This window comes from Callithrix jacchus, chromosome 2 (genome assembly GCF_049354715.1).
Source record: "Callithrix jacchus isolate 240 chromosome 2, calJac240_pri, whole genome shotgun sequence".
In the NCBI taxonomy this organism is placed as follows: Eukaryota; Metazoa; Chordata; class Mammalia; order Primates; family Cebidae; genus Callithrix; species Callithrix jacchus.
The window spans coordinates 170,743,999-170,767,282 of NC_133503.1; the positions used below are offsets into that span (position 1 = coordinate 170,743,999).

The window sequence follows — 23,284 nt, forward strand, 5'->3', positions numbered from 1 at the left end:
TTTGTCTGAAAGTGTGGCGTCCTCTAGTTCTCCGAGCCTTCCCTGAGAGCTGCAATCTCGGGATGTTAGCGATCGGCCATCTTGGATCGTTCCCACTCATCATTTTTCGTTTCATCTCATCTTTTGTCCTCAGATTGTCATCCTTTCATCTCAAAGTTTTCTCTCCTTTCAGGCCTCTGCCCCCATGACATCCATGTGTTCATGCCTCCCAGGAAAAGCTATCCTGGCTCCTGTAACTTACTTTCAGGAGGCTTCTTTTTCCTCTGATTCTTCAAAATGAGTAACCCCTTTCTCCTGTTATTTACCATTTTCTTGTCACATTAGGTTAGCCTGAAATGAGATGAAAATCTCTGCAAACTTGATGTAGACTGCTTCTGATTCCACCCTTTTCTCACTTGAGTATTACTTGATCTTTACCAACTTTTCCTCTGACTTTGAACCAACTTAGGTTTTATGAAGAGGCATACCCATCTACCTTACTAAGTCATTAGCTTCATCCTGTCAGCATACTGACTGGTTGAACACCTCTTGCCCACCCCTACTGCAAGGGAATGAGTTCTCTGGAAGGGGAATGAGTACTTGGGTATGGATGGTTAAACAAGGTATTATTAATTCCACCCAACCTTGAAGTGCTTTCAAGAGATTCTGCCACTATCATACTTAGATTCCAAGATTAGGGTGTTACTCTTTTAAAGACTCTTGCCCAGGCATGGACTCAACAAAAGTTTTTGTATCGTATTCTCCCTCAGCACATCTAAGAAAGCAGACAACTTTCGAAAGATAACACATCACTTAAAAAGAGAAAAGGAAAGAAAGACAGAGGGAATGAAATGGAAGGGAGGGGAAAATACACACATACACGCATACATACGTACATCCATAGCTCCTTGCATTCTGCTTACAAGCCCAGGGGAAAATGTAATGAAACCAGCTAATAGTCACCTTCCTCAGCAGCTGAATTGCCCTTCTGTGCTCTCCTTTGGCAAAGCAGATCCTGCCCATGTTATAAAAAGATTCAGCCACATTTTTGCTATAGTCACCATAGCTGATGATCTGGGACTTTAACGAAGACTTTAGCAGTCTGTGAGCTTCCTGAGGGATAAAATGTTAAAAAAATAAATCAGCCTGGCAATTCCGAAGGAGCATGCTGGTTCTATTCCCTGAGCTCTATGGAGAAGGCATTGTACCCAACGATGACATAACCCACCGAGATCAGTCCATTGTGAAGTGTCACCTAAGTAATTTGTATTAAGAATTAAAGTTCCAAGCTTATAGTTAATAATAATTAATTCGTATGTAAAATACTATTAAATTTTCATGGCTTCTCTACAAGAGAGGAACTGTCATTTTATAGATGAAGGAATGGAAACTAGGAACTGCTAAGGATCTTGCCTCAGCTCATACAGCATATCATCGTCAGTGTCAGAATTCCAACACCAGACAGCCTGAATTCCACAACCCTCACTCTTTTTTATTCACCTATTTTTTATTTTAAGTTTTTTCAAACCTTCAGAAAAGCTAAAAGAAGAGTAAAATAAATACCCATACAGTTTTCACCTAGATTCACACATTGCTACAATTTTGCCACATTTGCTTTATTGTTCTCTCTTCTTAAAAAATAATCTCTCAAACACCGCATGTTCTCACTCATAGGCGGGTGATGAAAAATGAGAACACGTGGACACAGAAAGGGGAGTACTAAACACTGGGGTCTATTGGGGGGAAAAGGGGAGGGCCAGTGGGAGGGGGAGGTGGGGAGGGATAGCCTGGGGAGAAATGCCAAATGTGGGTGAAGGGGAGAAGGAAAGAAAAGCACACTGCCATGTGTGTTCCTACACAACTGTCTTGCATGCTCTGCTCATGTACCCCAAAACCTAAAATCCAATAAAAAATTTAAAAAAAAAATAATAATCTCTCTCTATATATAAATATACATGCATCCACACATCTATTTTTGTTGAAAATAAGTTGTAGTAATCAAGATACTTTACCCCTAAATGCTTTGTTTGTTTGTTAGTTTGTTTGAGACAGGATCTCACTCTCTTGCTCAGGCTGCAGTGCAGGGGTGTGATCATGGCTCACTGCAGCCTCGACCTTCGAGGCTCAAACGATCTTCCACCTCACCCTCTGTAGTAGCTGGGACTATAGTTGCACACTACTCTGCCCAACTAATTTATTTATTTATTTTCTTAGAGACAGAGTCCCACTATGTATGGTCATGAACTCCTGGGCTCAAGCAATCCTCCTGCCTTGGTGTCCCAAATTACTGGAATTACAGACAGGCATGAGCCATCACACGTGGCCACTGCTGAACACTTAAGTTTGTGTTTTCTTAGAACAAGAAAATTCTCCTACATATCTACAATCACATTATCATTCAATAAATCTTACATCAATACAACAATGTTTCCTAATATATGCGCCATATTCAAATTTCCCTATTGTTCCAATAATGTACTTTACACCTCCTTAAAATCTAGCATCTAATCTTCATGTACCACATTTAGTTTTCATTATCCTTTAATCTGTAACAGTTCTCCTGCCCTTTTGGTCTTTCATGACATTGACATTTTTGAAACATCTAGGCCAGTTTTCTTTCAGCAAAGCTGTCACTGTTAACTACTTACAATACAGCAAAAATAAATTAAGTATTCATTGGAAATTATTCATAGGACAACGGTGCTTGTACTCATTTGCCTTCCCAATGCGCTCTCTTTAGAGAAGGTGAAGAGGTATTGTTGCTGGCTCCCTTAAGAACTGCACATCACCCACTCACTGCCTGAATTATCTATGTTGACAAGTACAACAGAACACTTCTTCAGAATTGGGTTGAGCATGAAATCATCAACCCTAACGTGGCATGTCAGATTAACAAACATAAAAGGGACGTCAGTTGCTGCTTTCCAGAAAACACTGTCAATAAATCAGGAATCTCAAGGCTACAGTAATATTTTTGCATTTTTTAGAGTAGGAAACAATGCATTTAATTTATTGTGTTCCTGTTTATTTTCTTTCAGTGTAAAAGTCTTTCACCTCCTTAAGTTTATTCCTAAGTATTTTATTCTTTTTGATGCTATTGTGAATTGATTTTCTTACCTTCCTTTTCAAATTGTTCAGTGTTAGTATATAAAAATGCAACTGATTTTTGTAGGCTGATTTTGTTTCCTATAATTTAGTTGAATTTATTAGTTCAAACAGGGTGTGTGTGTGTGTGTGTGTGTGTGTGTGTATGAGAGAGAGAGAGAGAGAGAGAGAGATCACTAGGGTTTTCTACATAATGTCATGTCATTCTGTGAACAGAAATAATTCTACTTCTGTTCATATTTGGATGTTTTTTATTTCATTTTCCTGCCTAACTGCTCTGGCTAGTACTTCCAGTACTATGTTGAATAGAATTGGAGAAAGTGGGCATCCTTCTTTTGTTCCTATTCTTAAAGTAAAAGCTTTCAGTTTTTCACCATTGAGTATGATATTAGCTATAGGCTTTGCATATATGTATGGCCTTTATTATGTTGAGGTAATTTCCTTCTATTCTTTCTTTGTTGACTTTTCTTTTTTTAAGACAGTCTTGTTCTGTTCCTGGAGTGCAGTGACCCAAGGCCCACTGCAACCTCTGCCTCCCAGGTTCAAGCAATTCTTTCACCTCAGCTTCCCAAGTAGCTGGAACTACAGGAGCCAGCTAATTATTATTATTATTATTATTATTGTATTTTTAGTAGAGACAGGGTTTCACCATGTTGGCCAGGCTGATTTTGAACTCTAGACCTTGTGATCTGCCACCTCAGCCTCCCAAAGTGCTGAGATTATAGGCATGAGCCACCATGCCCAGCCTGTTTTGCATTTTTTAAAATCATGTAAAGGTATTGAATTTTGTCAAATGCTTTTTCTGCATCTCAGAGTATTATATGATTTCTATCCTTCATTCTATTTAAGGTGATATATCTCATTGATTGATTTTCATATGCTGAACCATTCTAACATCCCAGGGATAGGTCCCCCTTGGTGATGGCGTATGACACTTTTAATGTGCTGTTAAATCTGGTTTGCTGGTGTTTTGTTGAGAATGTTTGCATCTATATGCATCAGGGATATTGAACTATAGTGTTCTTATAGTATAGCTTTTTATGGCTTTATGTCAGAGTAATGCTGGCCTCATAAAGAGTTTGGAAGTGTGTCCTCCTCTTCCAGAAAATGGTGGAGTTTGAAAAGAACTGGCAATATTAATTCATAGTAGTCTCTTATAATCCCTTTAATTGTTGTGGCATCAGCTTAATGACTCTTTTTTCATTTCTGATTTTGTTTATTTCAGTCTTCTCTCTTTTCTTGTAAGTTAATCTAGCTATTCAGGAAACAGGTTCCAGCAGCTCAGGCTCCTTCCCATTAGTTCTCACAGTGTGCTTCGCTGGGTGAAGCAGGTTGGCATTTCTATTGAACCCAGGGATCTATCTATTTGACTTCCTTCTTCTGATGACCATTTTCTTTCAGAAGTTTCAGGAGGCTATCCCCCCTCTTAGAGTGCTGAATATGCTTCAAACATGCATTCATTCTGCTGGTAAGAATCTTGTCAAAAATATTGGGTTTACAACACAGACAGCTGGCTGGATAACAATACAGGCTCTCTCCGTGGGAACACTTGTGGGGCATTTCCTTTCGGACAGTGCCTATTCCCTTGATTTCGACAGTATCGCCTTTCTTGTAGATTTGCATGTATGTGGTCAGAGGAGGATCTTCATATTTTCTAAAAGCCCTAGAGAACATATAAGGGGTACCTCTCCTCTTTTCTCCGGTTTTGTTTGTTTTTGTTTTTGTTTTTGAGACAGGGTCTCTGTCACCCAAGCTGGAGTGCAGTGATGTAATCACAGCTCACTAAAGCCTCAACCTCCCAACCTCAAGTAATCCTCCTGCCTCAGCCTCCCATGTAGCTGGGACCACAGGGATGCACAACTGCACCTGGCCAATTCTTTAATTTTTTGTAGAGACAGGGTCTCGCTATGTTTCCCAGGTTGGTCTCGAACCCCTCAGTGTTTTGGTCAAGCAATCCTCCTGCCTTAGCCTCCCAAAGTGCTGGGATTACAGATGTGAGCCACCATGTTTTGTCATTTTGATGAATCATTGGAAGATGGTGGTTCCAGATGAATGGGTTTTTTTATCCATGGCAGATTAAACCGTTTACCAAAATGTGTGTGTGTGTGTGTGTGTGTGTGTGTGTGTGTGTATTCCATGGGAACAATTCCCAAGTCTTGCAAGTTTCTGTTACGGTCTTCTAGGACAGGGCTACAGCCTCACATGAAGCTCGGAGGTGGGAGATCAAGCTACTTTTAAATATGGGAAATGTGTTATAAAATTCAGCAGCTTCATTAAAAAGTTACTGGGCACCTTCTATGTGCCAGTTACTGTTTCAGGCATTGAGGACACTGCAATGAACAAAACAAACAAAAATTCCTGCTCTCATGGCACTTGCTTCTTAATGATAAAGCTAACCTGTCCATAGTCCTGCTTATGGTTTAGATTTGGAGCCACCTGGCACTCAGGTCCTTTGGTGGCTTTGTCCAGGAGCTTGGTATACTAGGAAGTACTTGATTAGAAGCAGAAAATTATCAGGCATTGGTAATGGTGGTGATATTGGTGTTTTATCACAAACAAGTTCATAGTATTCACTGCACCAGAATATAAACATTCTGGCAAAGTATTTTCACATCTTTGAAAATAAAATTAATTATTAGATCAACCCATGGCAATTGGATCTCATGTTAATCTTCTGCACCGGCCAAGCATGGTGGCTCATGCCTATAATAGCACTTGGGAGGCCGAGGTGGGCAGATCACTTGAGATCAGGAGTCCAAGACCAGCCTGACCAACATGGTGAAACCCCGTTTCTACTAAAAACACAAAAACTAGCCAGGCGTAGTGGCAAGCACCTGTAATTCCAGCTATTCCAGGGGGCTGAGGCTTGAACCTAGGAGGCGGAGGTTGCAGTGAGCTGAGGTGGTGCCAGTGCACTCCAGTCTGGGTGACAGAGTGATTCTATCTCAGAAAAAAAAAAAGTTCTGAACCAACAGAAAATACGATGGCCACAGAAAATAGGTTGCAAATCTTTATTAGAGTTTTGTGTTTACAAATGGCAGTTAAAATTGAAATGAAGAAAATGTCATCATTTATAAAAATGTTTAGATATGATATAAAAAAACTTTTCTTCATTCCTGGAAATAAATTTTTACTTATTATGTGCCTATAACTCTACTCTTAAACTGGTTTTTATGTGGCCAATAAGACCATGTCAAATATATCCATATTTCTCACTTGCCTGAGGAAGTATAAAGTTGGCTTGGTTAGATAAATTCATGTGGGATCTTATGACAACAGAAGTCTTCACTGTGTTCATGCTGCACTGAATATATACAGCTCAGGTCAAAGGTTCTGAGTGATAGCTTAGACTCATGGGACTTCTAAGTAAAAAGGTCAGCAATAACAATTATTTTCTATAACTTTTTTTTAATGTGAAAACAAAATTGTGGCTAATAAAAAGCTATCAGATCAAGGGAAAACCACTACTGCAAAAGAAAAGAACTGGTAGCTAGATCCAAAGACGGAAGCCAATTTTGACTTAATATTAAATTTACAAAGCCAGAGATTACACATGTCCTGGATTTGAAGGATCTCATGTATCAAGATACAAGAAATTTTTTTTTTACTTATATTCTAAGCCACCTAAGCCCTGTCTAGTATTCCTAGTTTTCTTTTATTTTTTTCTCCAAGCAAGACAGGCTTTATGTAGATCACTAAAAATAACATTTTACAGAAAGGGAACCATAATATTACACAACAAAATATAGCTGTAACATTTCAAACAAGAAAGGCAATGCTGGTGGGACATGGTGGCTCACACCTGTAATCCCGTACTGTGGGAGGCTGGGATGGGCCAATCATGCCTGGCCAACATGGCAAAACCCCATCTCTACGAAAAATACAAAAAATAGCCAGGCGTGGTGGTGCATGCCTGTAATCCCAGCTACTCAGGAGGCTGAGGCAGGCAAATCGCTTGAACCCAAGAGGCCCCACTACACTACAGGCTGGGTGACAGAGAGAGACCTTGTCTCAAAAAAAAAAAAGTTTGATAGAGAATTGTTAGAAGCAAACATATAGCTGCAAATTTTCTTTTGCCATCAATATCGATTCCCTCTAAAATATTTTGAGCCTACTGTGCAGTTTTCGAGTCTAAACTAAACCTTGTTGGACAAAGTTGCTCAGTTTCATCAAAAGAATGAAACCAGCTTGCAAAGAAAAAAAATTCCTTGAATGCTAACAAATAATGAAACAACGTTGTTCTTGCCTAGTTTTATCTGGGACTTATCTGATCTCCAGCATCTGAATTATAAGATCAAAAATGCTATTGTGATCTAATAAACAAATTAGCAATTCTGTTTATGCGCTGATTACATTTACCTGTTTTTTGCCATTTTGGACAAGCCATTTGCAAAATTCTGCAATAGTGTTCAGTGTTTCAAAATCCTCTGAGCCCAGTGTTGCTCCATATGCATTGATACTTTTTATGAAATATATCTCAGCAGCATCTGGAAAAATGGAAACAATTATTTAAGACAAGCTCGGGAGGCTGAGGCAGGAGAATTGCCTGAATCCAGGAGGCGGAGGGTGCGGTGAGCCGAGATCGCGCCATTGCACTCCAGCCTGGGAACAGCAGCGAAACTCCGTCTCAAAAAAAAAAAAAAAAAAAAAAGACAAGCTGCTAACCTTTACAAGTGTCTAATATCAGCTTTGGCTCACTTGACATTTTCATGCTTAAAGTCCATGCTTGTTCTCATGCCAGGTCTCAGAAGGACTCTTTAAAAGTCTAAGATGTGATTTAATGGCATCAGATAATGTTGTGATTTTTATTCTCCTTATGAAATGCATGGAATTTTTCATAGGAAAAAAAAAAGCTTCTGTCTAAATAGTCTCATGCTAATACTACAAATAACTACCATATTAAACTCCCAGGTATACTGCAAGACTATACTGTTAGCTAAATCAAATTCTGATAAGGAGTAATGTTTACTGAGGTTCCTGTGTTTTGGGGGGTGTGGGAGGGAGTAAGTTGTGATTTTTTTTTTTTTTTTTTGAGATGGAGTTTCCCTCTTGTTGCCCAGGCTGAAGTGCAATGGCATGATCGCAGCTCACCCCAACCTCTGCCTCCCAGGTTCATGCAATTCTCCTGCCTCAGCCTCCTGAGTAGCTGGGACTACAGGCATGCATCACCACACCTAGCTAATTTGGTATTTTTAGTAGAGATGGGGTTTCTTCATGTTGGTCAGGCCGGTCTCAAACTCCTGACCTCATGTGATCCGCCCGCCTCCGCCTCCCAAAGTGCTGGGATTACAGGCATGAGCCACTTTTTTTTTTTTTTTTTTTTGAGACGGAGTTTTGCTCTTGTTACCCAGGCTGGAGTGCAATGGCGCGATCTCAGCTCACCGCAACCTCCGCCTCCTGGGTTCAAGCAATTCTCCTGCCTCAGCCTCCTGAGTAGCTGGGATTACAGGCACGCGCCACCATGCCCAGCTAATTTTTTGTATTTTTAGTAGAGACGGGATTTCACCATGTTGACCAGGATGGTCTCGATCTCTTGACCTAGTGATCCACCCACCTCGGCCTTCCAAAGTGCTGGGATTACAGGCTTGAGCCACCGCGCCCAGGGAGCCACTTTAAATATATACTTGTTATTACTTGAAAGTTTAATTTTAATGCAGTGTCTTTCCAAACATAAAACATGTTTATGTTATATAAATCTAGAAAATACATAGAAACAATGGGAAAATTTTGCCAATACCATATTTTCTTTGTGTGTAAACTTACAGAATACAAGTGCAATTGTGTTCAGCTTTTAGGGTATCCATCACTCAAATAACATACATTGTACCCATTAATTTCTCATCGTCCATCCCCCATCACACCCTTATGAGTCTCCATTATCTATCACTGCACTAAGACCATGTGCACACATATTTTAGCACCCATTTATCAGTGAGAACCTTGATATTTGACTTTCTGTGCCTGGCTTGCTTCACTTAAGAAAATAACTTTCAGTCTCATCCATTTTGCTGCAAAAGACATGATTTCATTCCTTTTTATGACTGAATAGTATTCTATTGCATATATATACCAAATTTTCTTTATCCAACCATCCATTGATGAATACTTAGATTGATTCTATATCTTTGCTATTGTGAATAGTGCTGCGATAAACATACAAGTGCAGGTATCTTTTTGATATATACATTTCTTTTCTTTGGGTAGATGCCTAATAGTGGAATTCCTGGATCAAATGGTAGTTTTATTTTTAGTTCTTTGAGAAATCTCCGTATTGTTTTCCATAGAGGTTAAACTAATTTCCATTCCCACCAACATTGTATGAGAGTTCCCTTTTCTCTGCAACCTCACCAACTGTTATTTATTTTTTGTCTTTCTCTTAATAGCCACTCTGACTGGGGTAAGATGATTTCTTACCTACACTGGCTTGATTTCTGTGTCTTTTTTTTAGTAAGTCTTGAAGTTGGGTAGTGTCAGTCCTCCAACTTTGTTCTCCTTCACTGTTGTTGGTTATTCTGGCCTCTCCATGTAATCTTCAGAATCAGTTTGCCAAAATCCAAAAAATAACTTGCTGAGATTATTGGAATTGAGTTGAATCTATAAATCAAGTTGGAAGAACTGACATCTTGACTATTGAATCTTTTTATTCATGAACATGGAATAGATATTAAATGAAGAGATCTTAGTTTAATTCTTTGATTTCATTTTTTTTTTTTAGATGAGGTCTCACTATGTTGCCCAGGCTGGTCTCAAACTCCTGAGCTCAAGCAACCTCCTACCTCAGCCTCCCAAGTAGCTAGGACTACAGGAACACACTATAATACCTGGCTAGTTCTCTGATTTCTTGTATCAGAGTCTTGTAGTTTTTCTCACATATATTTCATAAATATTTTGCTAGATTTATACCGAATTATTTCATTTCTTGGAGTGCTAATGTAAATGGCATTGTTTTACATTTTAAATTTTACTTATTCATTGCTGGTATATAGGAAAGTATTGACTGCTGAATATTAGTATCCTGAATCTTTTCTATAATCATTTATTAATTCCAGTTTTTTTGTTGATTCTTTCAAATTTTCTAACCAGACAATATCATCTGCAAATAAAAAGTTCTATTTCTTCCTTCACATATATTATAGTATATTTTGGTTGTTGTTGTTTTATTTTTTGAGACAGAGTCTCACTCTCTCCCCAGGCTGGAGTGCAGCAGCATGATCTTGGCTCACTGCAACCTCCGCCTCCCAGGTTCAAGGTTCAAGTGATTCTCCTGCCTCAGCCTCTGAAGTAGCTGGGACTACAGGTGCACACCACCACACCTGGCTAATTTTTGTATTTTTAGTAGAGATGTGTTTTCACCATGTTGGCCAGAATGGTTGATCTCCTGACCTCGTGATCTGCCCGTCTTGGCCTCTCAAAGTGCTGGAATTTCAGGCATCAGCCACTGCATCTGGCCTATAGTATAGTTTTTAAATCTTATTGCACTAGCTAGGTCTTCCATTATCATGGTGATGATGGTGAAAAGGAATAGTGAGAGGAAACTGCCTTGTTCCCAGTCTTAATAGGAAAGCTTCTAGTTTTTCATCATTAAGAATTATGGTGTTGGCCAGGCACAGTGGCTCACACCTGCAATCCCAGCACTTTGGGAGGCCAAGGTGGGAAGATCACCTGAGGTCAGGAGTTTGAGATCAGCCTGGTCAACACGGTAAAACCCCATCTCTACTAAAAATACAAAAATTAGCCAGGCACAGTGGCAGGTGCCTGTAGTCCCAGCTACTCAGGAGGCTGAGGCAGGAGAATCACTTGAATCTAGGAGGCAGAGGTTACAGTGAGCCAAGATGATGCCACTGCACTCCAGCCTGGGGAACAGAGTGAGACTCCATCTCAAAAAAAAATAAAAAAAGAATAATGGTGTTAGCTGCAGGTTTTTTGTAGATGTGACTTATCAGGTTGAGGAAATCCCCCTATATTCCCAGTTTGCTGAGAGTTTTTATCATAAATCAGTGTTAGATTCTCCCAAATGCTCTTTCTGAATCTATTGATATGATCACTGACTTTTCTTCTTTAGCTTATTGGTGTGATGCATTGATTGATCTTCAAATGCTGGAGTGGCCTCGAATACCTGGGATCAATTCCAATTGGCTGTGGTGTATAATTCTTTTTATACATTGATGGATTCAACTTGCTAATGTTTTGTTAAGGATTTTTGCCTCTATGTTCATGAGAGATATTGATCTGTAGTTTTCTTGTAAAGTCTTTGTCTAATTTTGGAATTACAGTAATGTTGGCTTCATAGATTGAGTTAAAAATAGTTACTCTGCTTCTATCTTTTAGAAGAGATTGTCAAGAATTTGTTATATGTTTCGTAAAATTCACTAGTGAAACCACATGGGATTGTTATTAATTATTGTTTCAATTTCTTGAAAAGAAATAGATCTGTCCAAATGGCTTAGTTTTTCTTATGTGAGTTTTGGCAAATCGTGTCTTTCCTGAGAGATTGACCTATTTCATCTAGATTATTGAATTTGTGAGCCTAGAGTTTTTCATAATATTCCTTTATTGTCCTTTTCATATGTCCATTGGATCTATAGTGATGTCACCTGTTCCATTTCTCATAATAGTAATTTGTGTCCTGCCTTTTTTCCTTAGGTTTATCAATTTCATTGATCTATTCAAAGAATAGACTTTTGGTTTTGTTTTCTTCATTGACTTCCTGTTTTCAATTTCATTGATATCTTCTATAATTTTTATTATTTCTTTTCTTCTTACTTTGGAATTAATTTGCTCTTCTTTTTCTAGCTTCCTAAGGTAGAAATTTAATTACTGATTTTAGATCTCTTTTTCTAATATACAGATTAAATGCTATAAATATCCCTCTAAGTACTACTTTTGCTGCATCCCACAAATTTTTACATTGTTTTCATTTTCAAAAAATCTTAATTCAAAACATTTTAAGGTTTCTCTTGAGATTTCTTCTTTAACCCACACACTTAGATATGTGTAGTTTAATCTCCAATTATTTTGGGATTTTCCAAGTATCTTTCTGTTGTTAATTTCTAGTTTAATTCCATTGTGTCTGAGAGCAGACATTGTGTATTTTCTATTCTTTTAAATTTGTCAGGTGTGTTTTACGACCCAGAATGTGGTCTTCATGGTGAATGTTTCATGTGAGCTTGAGACAAATGTGCATTATGCTACTGTTTGGATGGAGTAGTCAATATATGTCAATTATATCAAGTTAATTGATGGTGAAGTTCTTTTATGTCCTTACTGATTTTCTGCCTATGTATCTGTCCATTTCTGATACAAAGGTGTGATGGTTAATACTGAGTGTCTTGATTGGATTGAAGGATGCAAAGTATTGATCTTGGTTGTGTCTATGAGGGTGTTACCAAAGGAGATTAACAATAGTCAGTGGGCTGGGAAAGGCAGACCCACCCTTAATCTGAGTGGGTACAATCTAATCAGCTGCCACTGTGGCTAGGATAAAAGCAGGCAGAATGTGAAAAGACTAGACTGGCTTAGCCTCCCAGCCTACATCTTACTGCCCTAGAACATCAGACTTCAAGTTCTTCAACTTTGGGACTCAAACTGGCTTCCTTGCTCCCCTGCTTGCAGACTGCCTATTGTGAGACTTTGTGATCACGTGAGTTTAATACTCTTTAATAAACTCCCCTTGATATATATATGTATCTATCCTATTAATTCTGTCCTTCTAGAGAACCCTAATACAAGGGGTGTTAAAGAGTACAACTATTATAGTGAATTCATCTATTTCTTCTCACAGTTCCACCAGTTTTTGCCTCAAATATTTTGAAACTCATGTTAGGCACATGCACATTAAGAATTGTATGCCTTCTTGGAGAACCGACCCCTTTATCATTATGTAATGCCCCTCTTTATACCTGATAACTTTCCTTGCAATAAGTTTGCTTTGGCTGAAACTAATATAGGTACTCTTTCATTCTTTTGATTAATGTTAGTGTAGTATATCTGTCTCCACCATTTCCTTTTAAGCTATGTGTGTCTTTATATTTAAAGTGGATTTACTGTAGACAACATATAGTTGGGCCTTGTTTTTTGATCTGCTCTGAAATCTTTCTTTAAATTGATGTAGACCGCTGATGTTTAAAATCATTGTTAATATAGTTGCATTAACATTTACTGCATTGTTGCTTTTCTATTTGTTGTCCTTTTTCTTTGTTCCTATTTTTGTCTGTCACTCTTTTTCTGCCTTTTGTGGTTTTACTTTTTAAATTTTTTCTATTTTTTAAAGAGAAAAAATTTCATTATTCTCCTACACTGGAGTGCAATGGTGTGATCATAACTCACTGCAGCCTTGAACTCCTGAGTCCAAGCAGTCCTCCCACCTCTGCCTCCTGAGTAGCTAGAGTTACAGGCACAAGTTACTGCACCCAGCTCCTTTTGTGGCTAAATAGAGCATTTTATATTTCGGTTTCTCTTTTTAGCATGTCAGTTACTTTTTTTTTTTTTTTAACTCTTTTTAGTGGTTGCCCTGGAGTTTTCAATATACATTTATAACTATTCCAAGTTCACTTACAAATAACACTATATAGTACCTTAGAATAACAAAATAATCCTAATCCTTGACTTCTGCTTCTAATCATTGTTGTCATTCATTTACATGAAAATACATAATTGAATACACTGTTGCTATGATTTTGAACAAACTGTTATTTGTTAGATTAAGAATGGGATGGCTGGGCGAGGTGGCTCATGCCTGTAATCACAGTACTTTGGGAGTTTGAGGTGGGTGGATTGCCTAAGGTCATGAGTTTGAGACCAGTCAGGCCAACATGGTGAAACCTCATCTCTACTAAAAATACCAAAAAAAAAAAAAATTAGCCAGTCATGGTGGTGTGTACCTGTAATCTCAGCTACTCAGGAGGCTGAGGCAGGGGAATTGCTTGAATCAGGGAGGTGGAGGTTGCAGTGAGCTGAGATCACGTACTGCATTCCAGCCTGGACAACAGAGGGAGACTCTGTCCCCCCACCCCCAAAAAAAGAATAGAAAAAAATGAGTTTTTTATTTTGTGATCACATTTCTTCTCTAGTGCACTTCCTTTCCTTATGTACATATGAGTTTCTATATCATTTTCCTTCTCTCTGAAGAACTGCTTTTAACATTTCTTTAAGGCATGTCTATGGTACTGGTTCCTGTGGAGATAGATTTCTATTTTGGTACACTGTGATTCCTTTATTTGCTGTCTCTCCAATTTGTGGGGCACTGGTTTGCTGTGTGACCTCAGTTCTCAGTGACAGATCTAGGAGGAGTTAATTTTTCAATTTGCTTTTTACTTGTTGTTTGGATGCAGTGATTACTTCCAAACTCCTGATATACCAGACCAGAAACCAGAAGTTTTTGCTCAGATTTTAGTGCTTATTATTTTTAATCTGGATTCCTAGGGTTCACTCCTATGTCTGCATAGCTTAGTGTTGACCCACTGATTTGGGCAGAAATTATACTTAACTACCTTCAGGCTATATGTTGTCCATCCTGTCAATTGATCTGTATGTAGATGAAAATATATTCCAAGCTCTTGCAAATTTCAAGTCTTCTTTATTAGGCTCTCAAATATCCCCTGCACATGTATGTAGTTTTGTGGCTATCCAGGGATGTGTGGGGAGCTCATTTAGCCCTTTTGTGGTCTCCCCATTAAAATTTCTGATGCCACTCACACCAACCAGAACAGCAACTTCAGGCTAGAGTCAACATGCAGGCTTTCCTCTTTGTATGTCCTTCAGAGTTTGTCCCCTTTATCTGATAAACCTGTGGGTTTTTATTCCTTTCATCAAATTAAGTCTTTCTCCAATGCCAGCAAAGCTGCCAGTTCTCTTGTGTATCCCATGCCAATAAAATTGCGATTCTCATGGATTGACCCGGGGCAGTGGATGGAAGCAGCCCTAGGCAGGAGGGCCACAGATTTTCTCTTTACTCAAAGCTCTAGCAGTTTTTTCAAAATAAATGCTTTTCAATTTTTTTCTCTTTATTTACTTCCAGCACTATCAAAGAGTTGTTTACGACCATTGGATTCAGTTTGTGTGACTGTATGTGTGAATATGATTCACAGACCTCTTCACAATGCCATAGTCTCTCTTTACATTTTTACATTTTGATGAAATCTTACTTTGTAGTTTAATGTTTACCCAATATAACTATAAACAATAGTATTATTTTGTGTGTCCTAAAAATGCCACTCAGTTTTTCCTTAATCCTTTTTAAAAATTAACCTTGATATCTACAAATCTAGTCCGGTCCTTTTAACAACTACAAAATTCCATATAGTATTCACTACATATGAAGACATCAAATTTTCCTTTTACTTATCGATACATATTTAGGTTTTTTTTACAATTACAAACAGTGATACAGTGAACATCTTTATTCACATGTTTCCTTTTAAACTTTACTAGACATTATCAATTTAGTCTCCAAATTTCATATCAATTTACACTCACTCTTACTAGTTATGAATAAACAGACCCATTTACTCATAATTTGCCAACTGCTATATATTTTTAAATTTTAAAAATGTTCACATAGGATGAGTGAAATTTTAAAGATACATATCATTTTAAGATGTGTGACATCCTGCCAAATTGCTCTCCAGAGTTTTTATCAAATGTTCTTATTAATCCTGGTGTTAGCATTTTTAAATTTATTTTTTATTTTTATTTATTTATTTATTTTTTTGAGACGGAGTTTCGCTCTTGTTACCCAGGCTGGAGTGCAATGGCGCGATCTCAGCTCACTGCAACCTCCGCCTCCTGGGTTCAGGCAATTCTCCTGCCTCAGCGTCCTGAGTAGCTGGGATTACAGGCACACGCCACCATGCCCAGGCAATTTTTTGTATCTTTAGTAGAGACAGGGTTTCACCATGTTGACCAGGATGGTCTCAATACCTTGACTTCGTGATCCACCCGCCTCGGCCTCCCAAAGTGCTGGGATTACAGGGGTGTTAGCATTTTTTAAAATTTTGACAATTTGGTAGACAAAAAGAGTAACTTCGCTTTTGAATTCTGTCCTTATTTAATATTTTTAGAGACAGGGTCTTACTGTGTTGTCCAGGTTAGAGTGCAGTGGCATACTCATAGTTCATTGCAGACTCCAACCCCTGGCTCAAGCAGTCCTCCCGTCTCAGCTTCCTGAGTAGCTAGGACTGTAGGTATGTGCTACCACACTCAGCTATTTTTTTTTCTTGGTAGAGATGAACTCTCACTATGTTGCCCAAGCTGGTCTAAATTCCTGGCTTCAAGTGATCTTCTCACCTTGGCCTCTGTATTTATTTTTTATCCAGGGCTTAATACTTTTTTAAAACCTATTTTTTTCTGCATAAATATAAATGTTAGCTCTTACATTTAGGACAGTGATCCATTATTAATGTTAGTGTGTGGCATTAGTAAGAGTCCAATTTTTTTTTTTGGCATGTGGTATCCAGTTATTCCAATATCATTTGTTGTAAAGACTATCCTTTCCATATTGAATTACTTTTGCACATTTATCAAAAATTAATTGGTCGTAATTATACGGGTCTATTTCTGTACTCCACTGTTTTCTGATGACTCTGATCTCTGTGTCTGTCCTTTCACGATTCTCTTGATTAGTGCTTTATAGTAAATCTTAAAATCAGGTGCTATGATTCCTCCAACTGTATGCTTTTCCAAATCCATTTTAGCTATCCTAATTTCTTTGCTTTTCCATACAAATTTTAAAGTCATATTGTCTATTTTTACAAATGCTTCTGTTGGGATTTTGATTGTAATTATGTTAAATCCACAGATCAATCTTGGAAGACTGATATCTTTACTATATCGTCTTCCAGTCCATATATAGCATGTCTATTTATTTAGGTCATCTTTAATTTAGTTTTGTAGTTTTCAGCATACAAATACTGTACATATTTTGATAAATTTATACCTAAATATTTCATGTGCAGGGATGGGGCTACTGTAATATTTTTAAACATTTTTGTTTCCAGTTGTTCATTGCTACTATGTAGAAATACAATTAAGTTTTGTGCATTGACCTTGTATCCTGTGATCTTGCTAAACTTAAACATATTAGTACTAGGATTTTTGTAGATTATTTGGCATGTTCTTCAGAGACAATCATTTTGACAGCAAATAGGGACCATTTTATTTTTCTTGCTGTCTTGCATTTGCTGGACTTCTAGTACTATGCTGAATAGGAGTAGTGAGAGTGAACATCCTTGCCTTGTTCTCAATCTTATGGGGTAAAATAGTCACCACTAAGCATGAAATTAGTTGTAGGGTTTTTGTATATGCCTTTTATCAGATTAAGGAAGTTCCCTTCCATCATGAATAGATGTTAAATATTGTCAGATGCATTTTCTGCAACAACTGATAAAATAATGTGCTTTCTATGACTGAACTGTTAATATGGTAGAGGTACACTGACTGAGATTTGAATATTAAACCTGTGTAACATCCTCAAAAAAACCTTCACTTGATCACGATAGTCTGTGACCATACCACCCTAAACACGCTGGACATCATTTGGCCATGGTGTTATTTATACATTGCTATATATTTTGTTGCTTTTTTTTTAACTACGCACATGAAAGGTCTTGATCTGTAGTTGTCTTTTTTTTGTTTCTTGTAATGTTTTTGCAGAGTTTTGATATCAGGTCGTGTTGGCCTCATAAAATTAGAAAGTGTTTTCTCCTCTTCTATTTTCTGAGAGAGATTATGTAGAATTGGTTATTATTCCTTCTTTAGATGTTAGATAGAATTCCCTGGTGAAATGATCTGGGCCTGGAGATTTCTTTCTTAAAAGATTAACTACAAATTCATTAAAAAGAAATAGTTACAGGTCTATCCAGGTTATCTGTTCATATTGACTACATTGTTTTTAATTTTACTTACGGTACTTTGTGACAAATAAAAATGTTAGACATTTTTATAATTAAATCTGTCAAACTATTCTTTTATGGTATGTCTTTGTGTGCTTAGAAAAGTTCTTTCCTCCAATTTTTAAAGATATTTTAGCAATTTTATTCCAGCATTATAGTTTCTTCTAGTTAATTTACATTTTTTAGTTTTGATGCATAAAATGTTAATCCATCTGGAATTTAATTTAGTGAATGAGATAATAAAAAACTCTATATTTTTAAAATTAAAAATTAGTAAATAAGAAAAGAATAAGGCGGGTTTGAAATCTCTCAACTCTATAAATGTTTTTTAAAAAAGCTAAAATTTGTATATATTCACAGATTAAATTTCTTATGACCACAAGACTACTTTTAAAAAGCTCAAGTATATATGGAGATATATACTGTGAATATAGATGAGGAAATCTTAAAAGGAGAAAAATGACTAGCTGAAAAACAAAGAATCAGGAAGTCTTCAATGAATATTTATGCTTAAGAAAGTAATTAAAAGATCAAAACTTCTGCAAATTGAAAAAAAAGTTTATTTAATGACATGGGGAATACAAGCATTGAAAAAAGTAGGATGCAAAGCTTTCTCTATAATTCTATCCTTCTCTCTAACTGGAAAATAACATACACAAAAAGGTTACATTTATAAGCAGAGAAAATAGACATTTTTTTAAATGATCAAGTTACATTCTTCATGGGGCCTAAATTCCTCTTGACAGGCCATTGAATCCATCAGTGTCCATTAATCTGATCAAGCCAGCAGAGAATGATACATTGTCCTCCCTCGCTGGTTCATTTGTGTCTCTCCCAAAGCCACCCACTTTCAAAAAGATGACCTTGCCAGACAAAGAACTATTGTTGAAGCATGAATTAATCAGTTGGTTTTCTCTGGAACCCATAATATCTAACTATTGAATGTGGGTCAAGAAAATTCTGCTAACAAACATTCTCTCTTGTAAGTCAGAGTAAAAGAGTCAAGGAGACTGAAAGTGGAGGAGGAGGCAGGGAGCCATTTATCACTGAATTTCCTCATCAACTAATACTGCACAGGCCACATTCTTAGTGTGTATGATCTCTACTAGTTAGGAAGGCGAATCTTGCTGAGATTCAAAATAAATAAAGGATATAGAAATCAGATGATTTATTTGTTTCTGACATTCCAACAAATGTGAGGGTATAGTATCAGGCCTAAATTAATGTGTAATTGATTTTGTATGAGACTGTGACCAGCCTAATCTTTCCATTACAGGAATAAATAGCTGATTAGAATCTTAGACTATATGCCATTGTGCTTTCCTCATTTGACTGAAAAATGATAACTTCAAGGCTATCTCTTTTACCTACCCCTGTGCTGGGCCTCTCCAGACATGGCATAAGCTTTGGCCAGTAATGCACTCGTTTCTGCAGTTTTGGGGCTGACTTCAGTGAACAAAGAAACACAGATAGAATGAGCCTGGAATAAAGAAAGTCATGACAAGTTAAGCAACCAAATGACAGTGTTCACTGTAGACTCAGATGAGAAGTGAGTTTGAGTCCCAGCTCTGCCACTTTCTAGCTTGGAGTCTTAAGCAAGTAATTTCATTTTCATCTGTAGAAGGAATATATAATTGCCACTGATTAGGGTTTGGGAAAGACTAAGTGACATGGTATATGCAAACAACAGGGCATGGTACCCATCACATGGTAAGTCCTCAATAAATGTTAGCTAGTATTATTTTTATTAGATTTCATACCAAAATAAAGTCATAACCTTAGCTCAGTCTCACTGGACTGAACTCCAGTCTTGAAGCCAGTCCTGGAAATGTAAATCACGGATAATGAGAATCGTATTTGCCACAAAAAGTTGTTGTAAACATTAAATAAATTAATATATGTAAAGTGGTTAGAAAACCACCCAGCATATAGTAAGCACTAAAAAAGTGTTAGATTTTATACTATCTGTGCTAAAATGGAAGGAGTAACACTTAGAAAAGAGAAAGAAACATTTGAGTCCACATCCACCAGCAACAAAAGAACCATATGTGCTTAATATTTTACAGGCTGAATACTGTGAGGTGTGTCAAAGAGCTGAAGGGATGATCACAGAAGACTTTGGAGCCAAGACACAGAGCAGAGTTGCTGTAAGTACAGGCTGTAGGGTCGAATTTGGAGTTCAAATCCCTGCTTTACTATTTGTTAGCTATACAATGTCAGCTGAGTTAACTATAACTCTTTGTGCTTCTGTTTTCTCATCCTTAAAATGAGATAAAACAATAATGGTATCTACTTTATAGAGCTATTGTACAAATTAAATGAATCAATATATCCTCTAGGGCACTTAGAAAAAGCATTCCATGAATTTTAGCTCTTATCTTTTGGGAAACACTGATATTTATTGTTTTATTCATTCTGATCTGACCACTGCTTTAAGAAAGTCTGGAACACAAAACCAGACTGGCTTTCTCTGTAAGCAGTGGACTCCCTGCCTTCAGGGCAGCATTCTCTGACATCTCTCCACTGTGTGATGTTTATAATGATGGATTGTCAGATTGTTTGCAATGACTTTTCTTCAGAATGTGTTTTCATGTATACTGTTAGATTGCACTGCACCTTTTCTATGATACAGGATATCCAGTATTTTGATCTGTTTGTCACTGTGGGAGATACTTGAAGCCATGGGCAGCCTTCTCCTTTGGAAGAGAGAAAAGGTGAATTTAGCAGCTTCAAGTACATGATACATAAAAGTACCCTAAACTGTTACCATATGATAGACTCAACATTCCTTCCAATGTTTTATTTTGTTTTCCCCAGGGCATTTGCCAAGTTAGTTACCTCCAAGTGAAACACCCTTTGTTAGTTTAACCTTAGATTTGGAAATATAATCAACTAGACGGGTTTAAAGTATAAATGACTGCATTACCCTACAATACCATGATTTTCATTTAAAAGGTCCTTTGTTTTTGCTGAAGATTTAAGTTCGGCTGCCCCTCTGTCTTTTTTCCTTGGAGGAGACTCACACTTTGCTTCTTTTCCTGGCACCAACAGGAGAGTGGGAACCTGGGAAGGGGAAGTGCTGTCTGCATATCAAATGACACAGCACTTTCACCCACCTGAGTCAGTGTTCTCTGCCCTGGTCATTTAAGGTTTGATCAAAGGCTCTTAGGTGGATCCGGAGGAAAGTCAGGGTTAAAACAGAATCAATTATACTCCTTGTTCTTCTGAGAAGCCCATGTTTCCCTGCCCCTGAGAACCAGGCCTGGGGCCAAACAAGTCGACCTAGCCTGGGCTCCGGCCAACCCACTGACCTGCTGCAGGTACTGGATGGCCTGGTTGTGGTTCTTCCTCAGCTGCTCGATCTGAGCAGTTTCCTCATACAGGCTGATCAGATCTGACGTCCTATCACTCTTGGCAGCAATCACATCGCCAATTGCCTTTCCAAAGTATGCCAGAGCTAGGTTCAGCCTGTGGATGGCCAAGGAGGCTCTGCAAGAAAAGGGATTAAAGTAGAAAGTCACCGAGAGGCCACTTACTTTACAGACACAAAAGGAAACGATTCCAAGAATTAAAGAATTTGGCCTTCACAAGCCCATCATCTTTGTAGCTGGCTCAAAACTCCAGCCTTGCTGTAAATAAACTCCAATTATCCTGCATTTTACCCATCAGACTCCATTGACGACCACTCATTAAACCCATTACTATGTTGTGCTATTGTCTAATTTTTTTAAAAAGCAAATGAAAAAAATGGCTTTCCGGAATTCACAAGATGGGATAATTTACCCACATAGACTTTCTAAAATCAAAATAAAATTTTATTAACCGCTGGTTCCGTCTCTTTCAGGCCGAAGAAAGTTTTTGCTTTGTTTTGTTCAATTTAATTTGGCCTATTCCTCCTCAGTTAAAAATGAGAGAGGATAGAAAAAAAAATGTAAATATTCCATAAATTATACTGTACCATACAATAAAATACTTCAGAGACATTAAAAGTCATGTTTTCTTTTTGGACAGATATGGGGAGACATTAAAAATATGCTGAGGAAAAAGATATAAAACCGTGCTTCAAATGTGATCCACATAAAGAAATAGTTATCGATATCCATATATATCTGTCCAAAATGTTCATAGCAGTATGTCCACTTGGTGGAATCACAATTGGCTTTTTAATTCTTCGTACCTGTCTGTATTTTCAAATTTTCCACAACAAAGTTGGAAATATAATTTTTTAAAATGAGGATAAAACAGTATCTCTTTGAGGTTTATTTTTCCAGAGGCAGCAAGGCAAAATGAGAGCATGGATAGTTCAAAGCTGGTTCTAGTAGTTATTAGCTTTAGCACACTCTACAAGTTTACATTTCCTTCTAAATAAAGCAGTTGAGTATATCTATATTGCAAGGCTGCTGTGAAGAATAATATTAAGTGTAAAATCACTTAACATATAGCAGATATACAATCAACATTCCTTCTTCCTCACTCCAATCTTTGTATTCCTAAGTTGAATTAAAAATATATGTGTGAGTCAGGTGTGGTGGCATCTGCCTATAGTCTCTGCTGCTGAGGAGGTTGAATCCAGGAGTTCAAGGTTTCAGTGAGTTCTGATTGCACCCTGCACTCCAGCCTGAGTGAGAGAGTGAAAAGCTATATAAATGAAAATAATAGAAATACATATCCTTATCAGCTGTGGTGACGACTGAGTGAAATAATTATGTAAAGCACTTAGAACAGTGTCTAGTATGTAGTTATACTTAGCAGGCGCTCCAACGCTTAGAACAGGATATGCATAAAAGAGGTACTCAATAAATACTGGAGAGTGGATGAATAAAATGAACACCAGAGTTTTTCTGAAAAAGGAATAAGGCTATCTTTCACATAAGGCAGAAGAAACTTTAGGCCCTATGTGACAGGAGTAGACATTCACCAGACTCTAATTTATGGCCCTATGGACTTAAGTCATAGTTTGATTTAGGTCTGGACATTCCAGCATCTCCCCATTTCCCATTTGACTTCTAGATTCATGGTTGTTTAGAGGAGGCAGACATGACGCATGTATTTCATTTACCTACCATTCAGTCACATACCGTACCATGCCAAGTGCTTACAGTTTTGGAAACAGATTGCTTTCAAGGATGTAGAGATATATGAAAAATCTAGGGAACAGTAAACTCTTTATTGTTTTTCTTCTAATAATCTGATTGGCCCACATTCATTTCTAAATATTCTGATTCTCAGAGGATCCCTAACTCAACAGCAAGACAGTTAAATCTTGTTCTGGCTTAAACAAATTCCATGAACTTTGTTTTCATATGGAACAG

General features: G+C 37.5%; 1 protein-coding gene across 3 annotated transcripts in view; it reads right to left on the minus strand.

The window, feature by feature from the left end:
* Positions 1 to 23,284, minus strand: part of TTC23L (tetratricopeptide repeat domain 23 like) — a 71,099-nt gene that overhangs the window by 16,025 nt on the left and 31,790 nt on the right. For all 3 annotated transcript variants that reach the window (XM_035291704.3, XM_035291702.3, XM_035291705.3), the window contains exons 7-10: positions 21,284 to 21,461; positions 19,344 to 19,452; positions 7,444 to 7,571; positions 943 to 1,092 (exon numbers count right to left, since the gene is read on the minus strand). In XM_035291704.3, the coding sequence (XP_035147595.3) occupies positions 943 to 1,092; positions 7,444 to 7,571; positions 19,344 to 19,452; positions 21,284 to 21,461 (565 nt within the window). The remainder of the gene's footprint in view (positions 1 to 942; positions 1,093 to 7,443; positions 7,572 to 19,343; positions 19,453 to 21,283; positions 21,462 to 23,284) is intronic.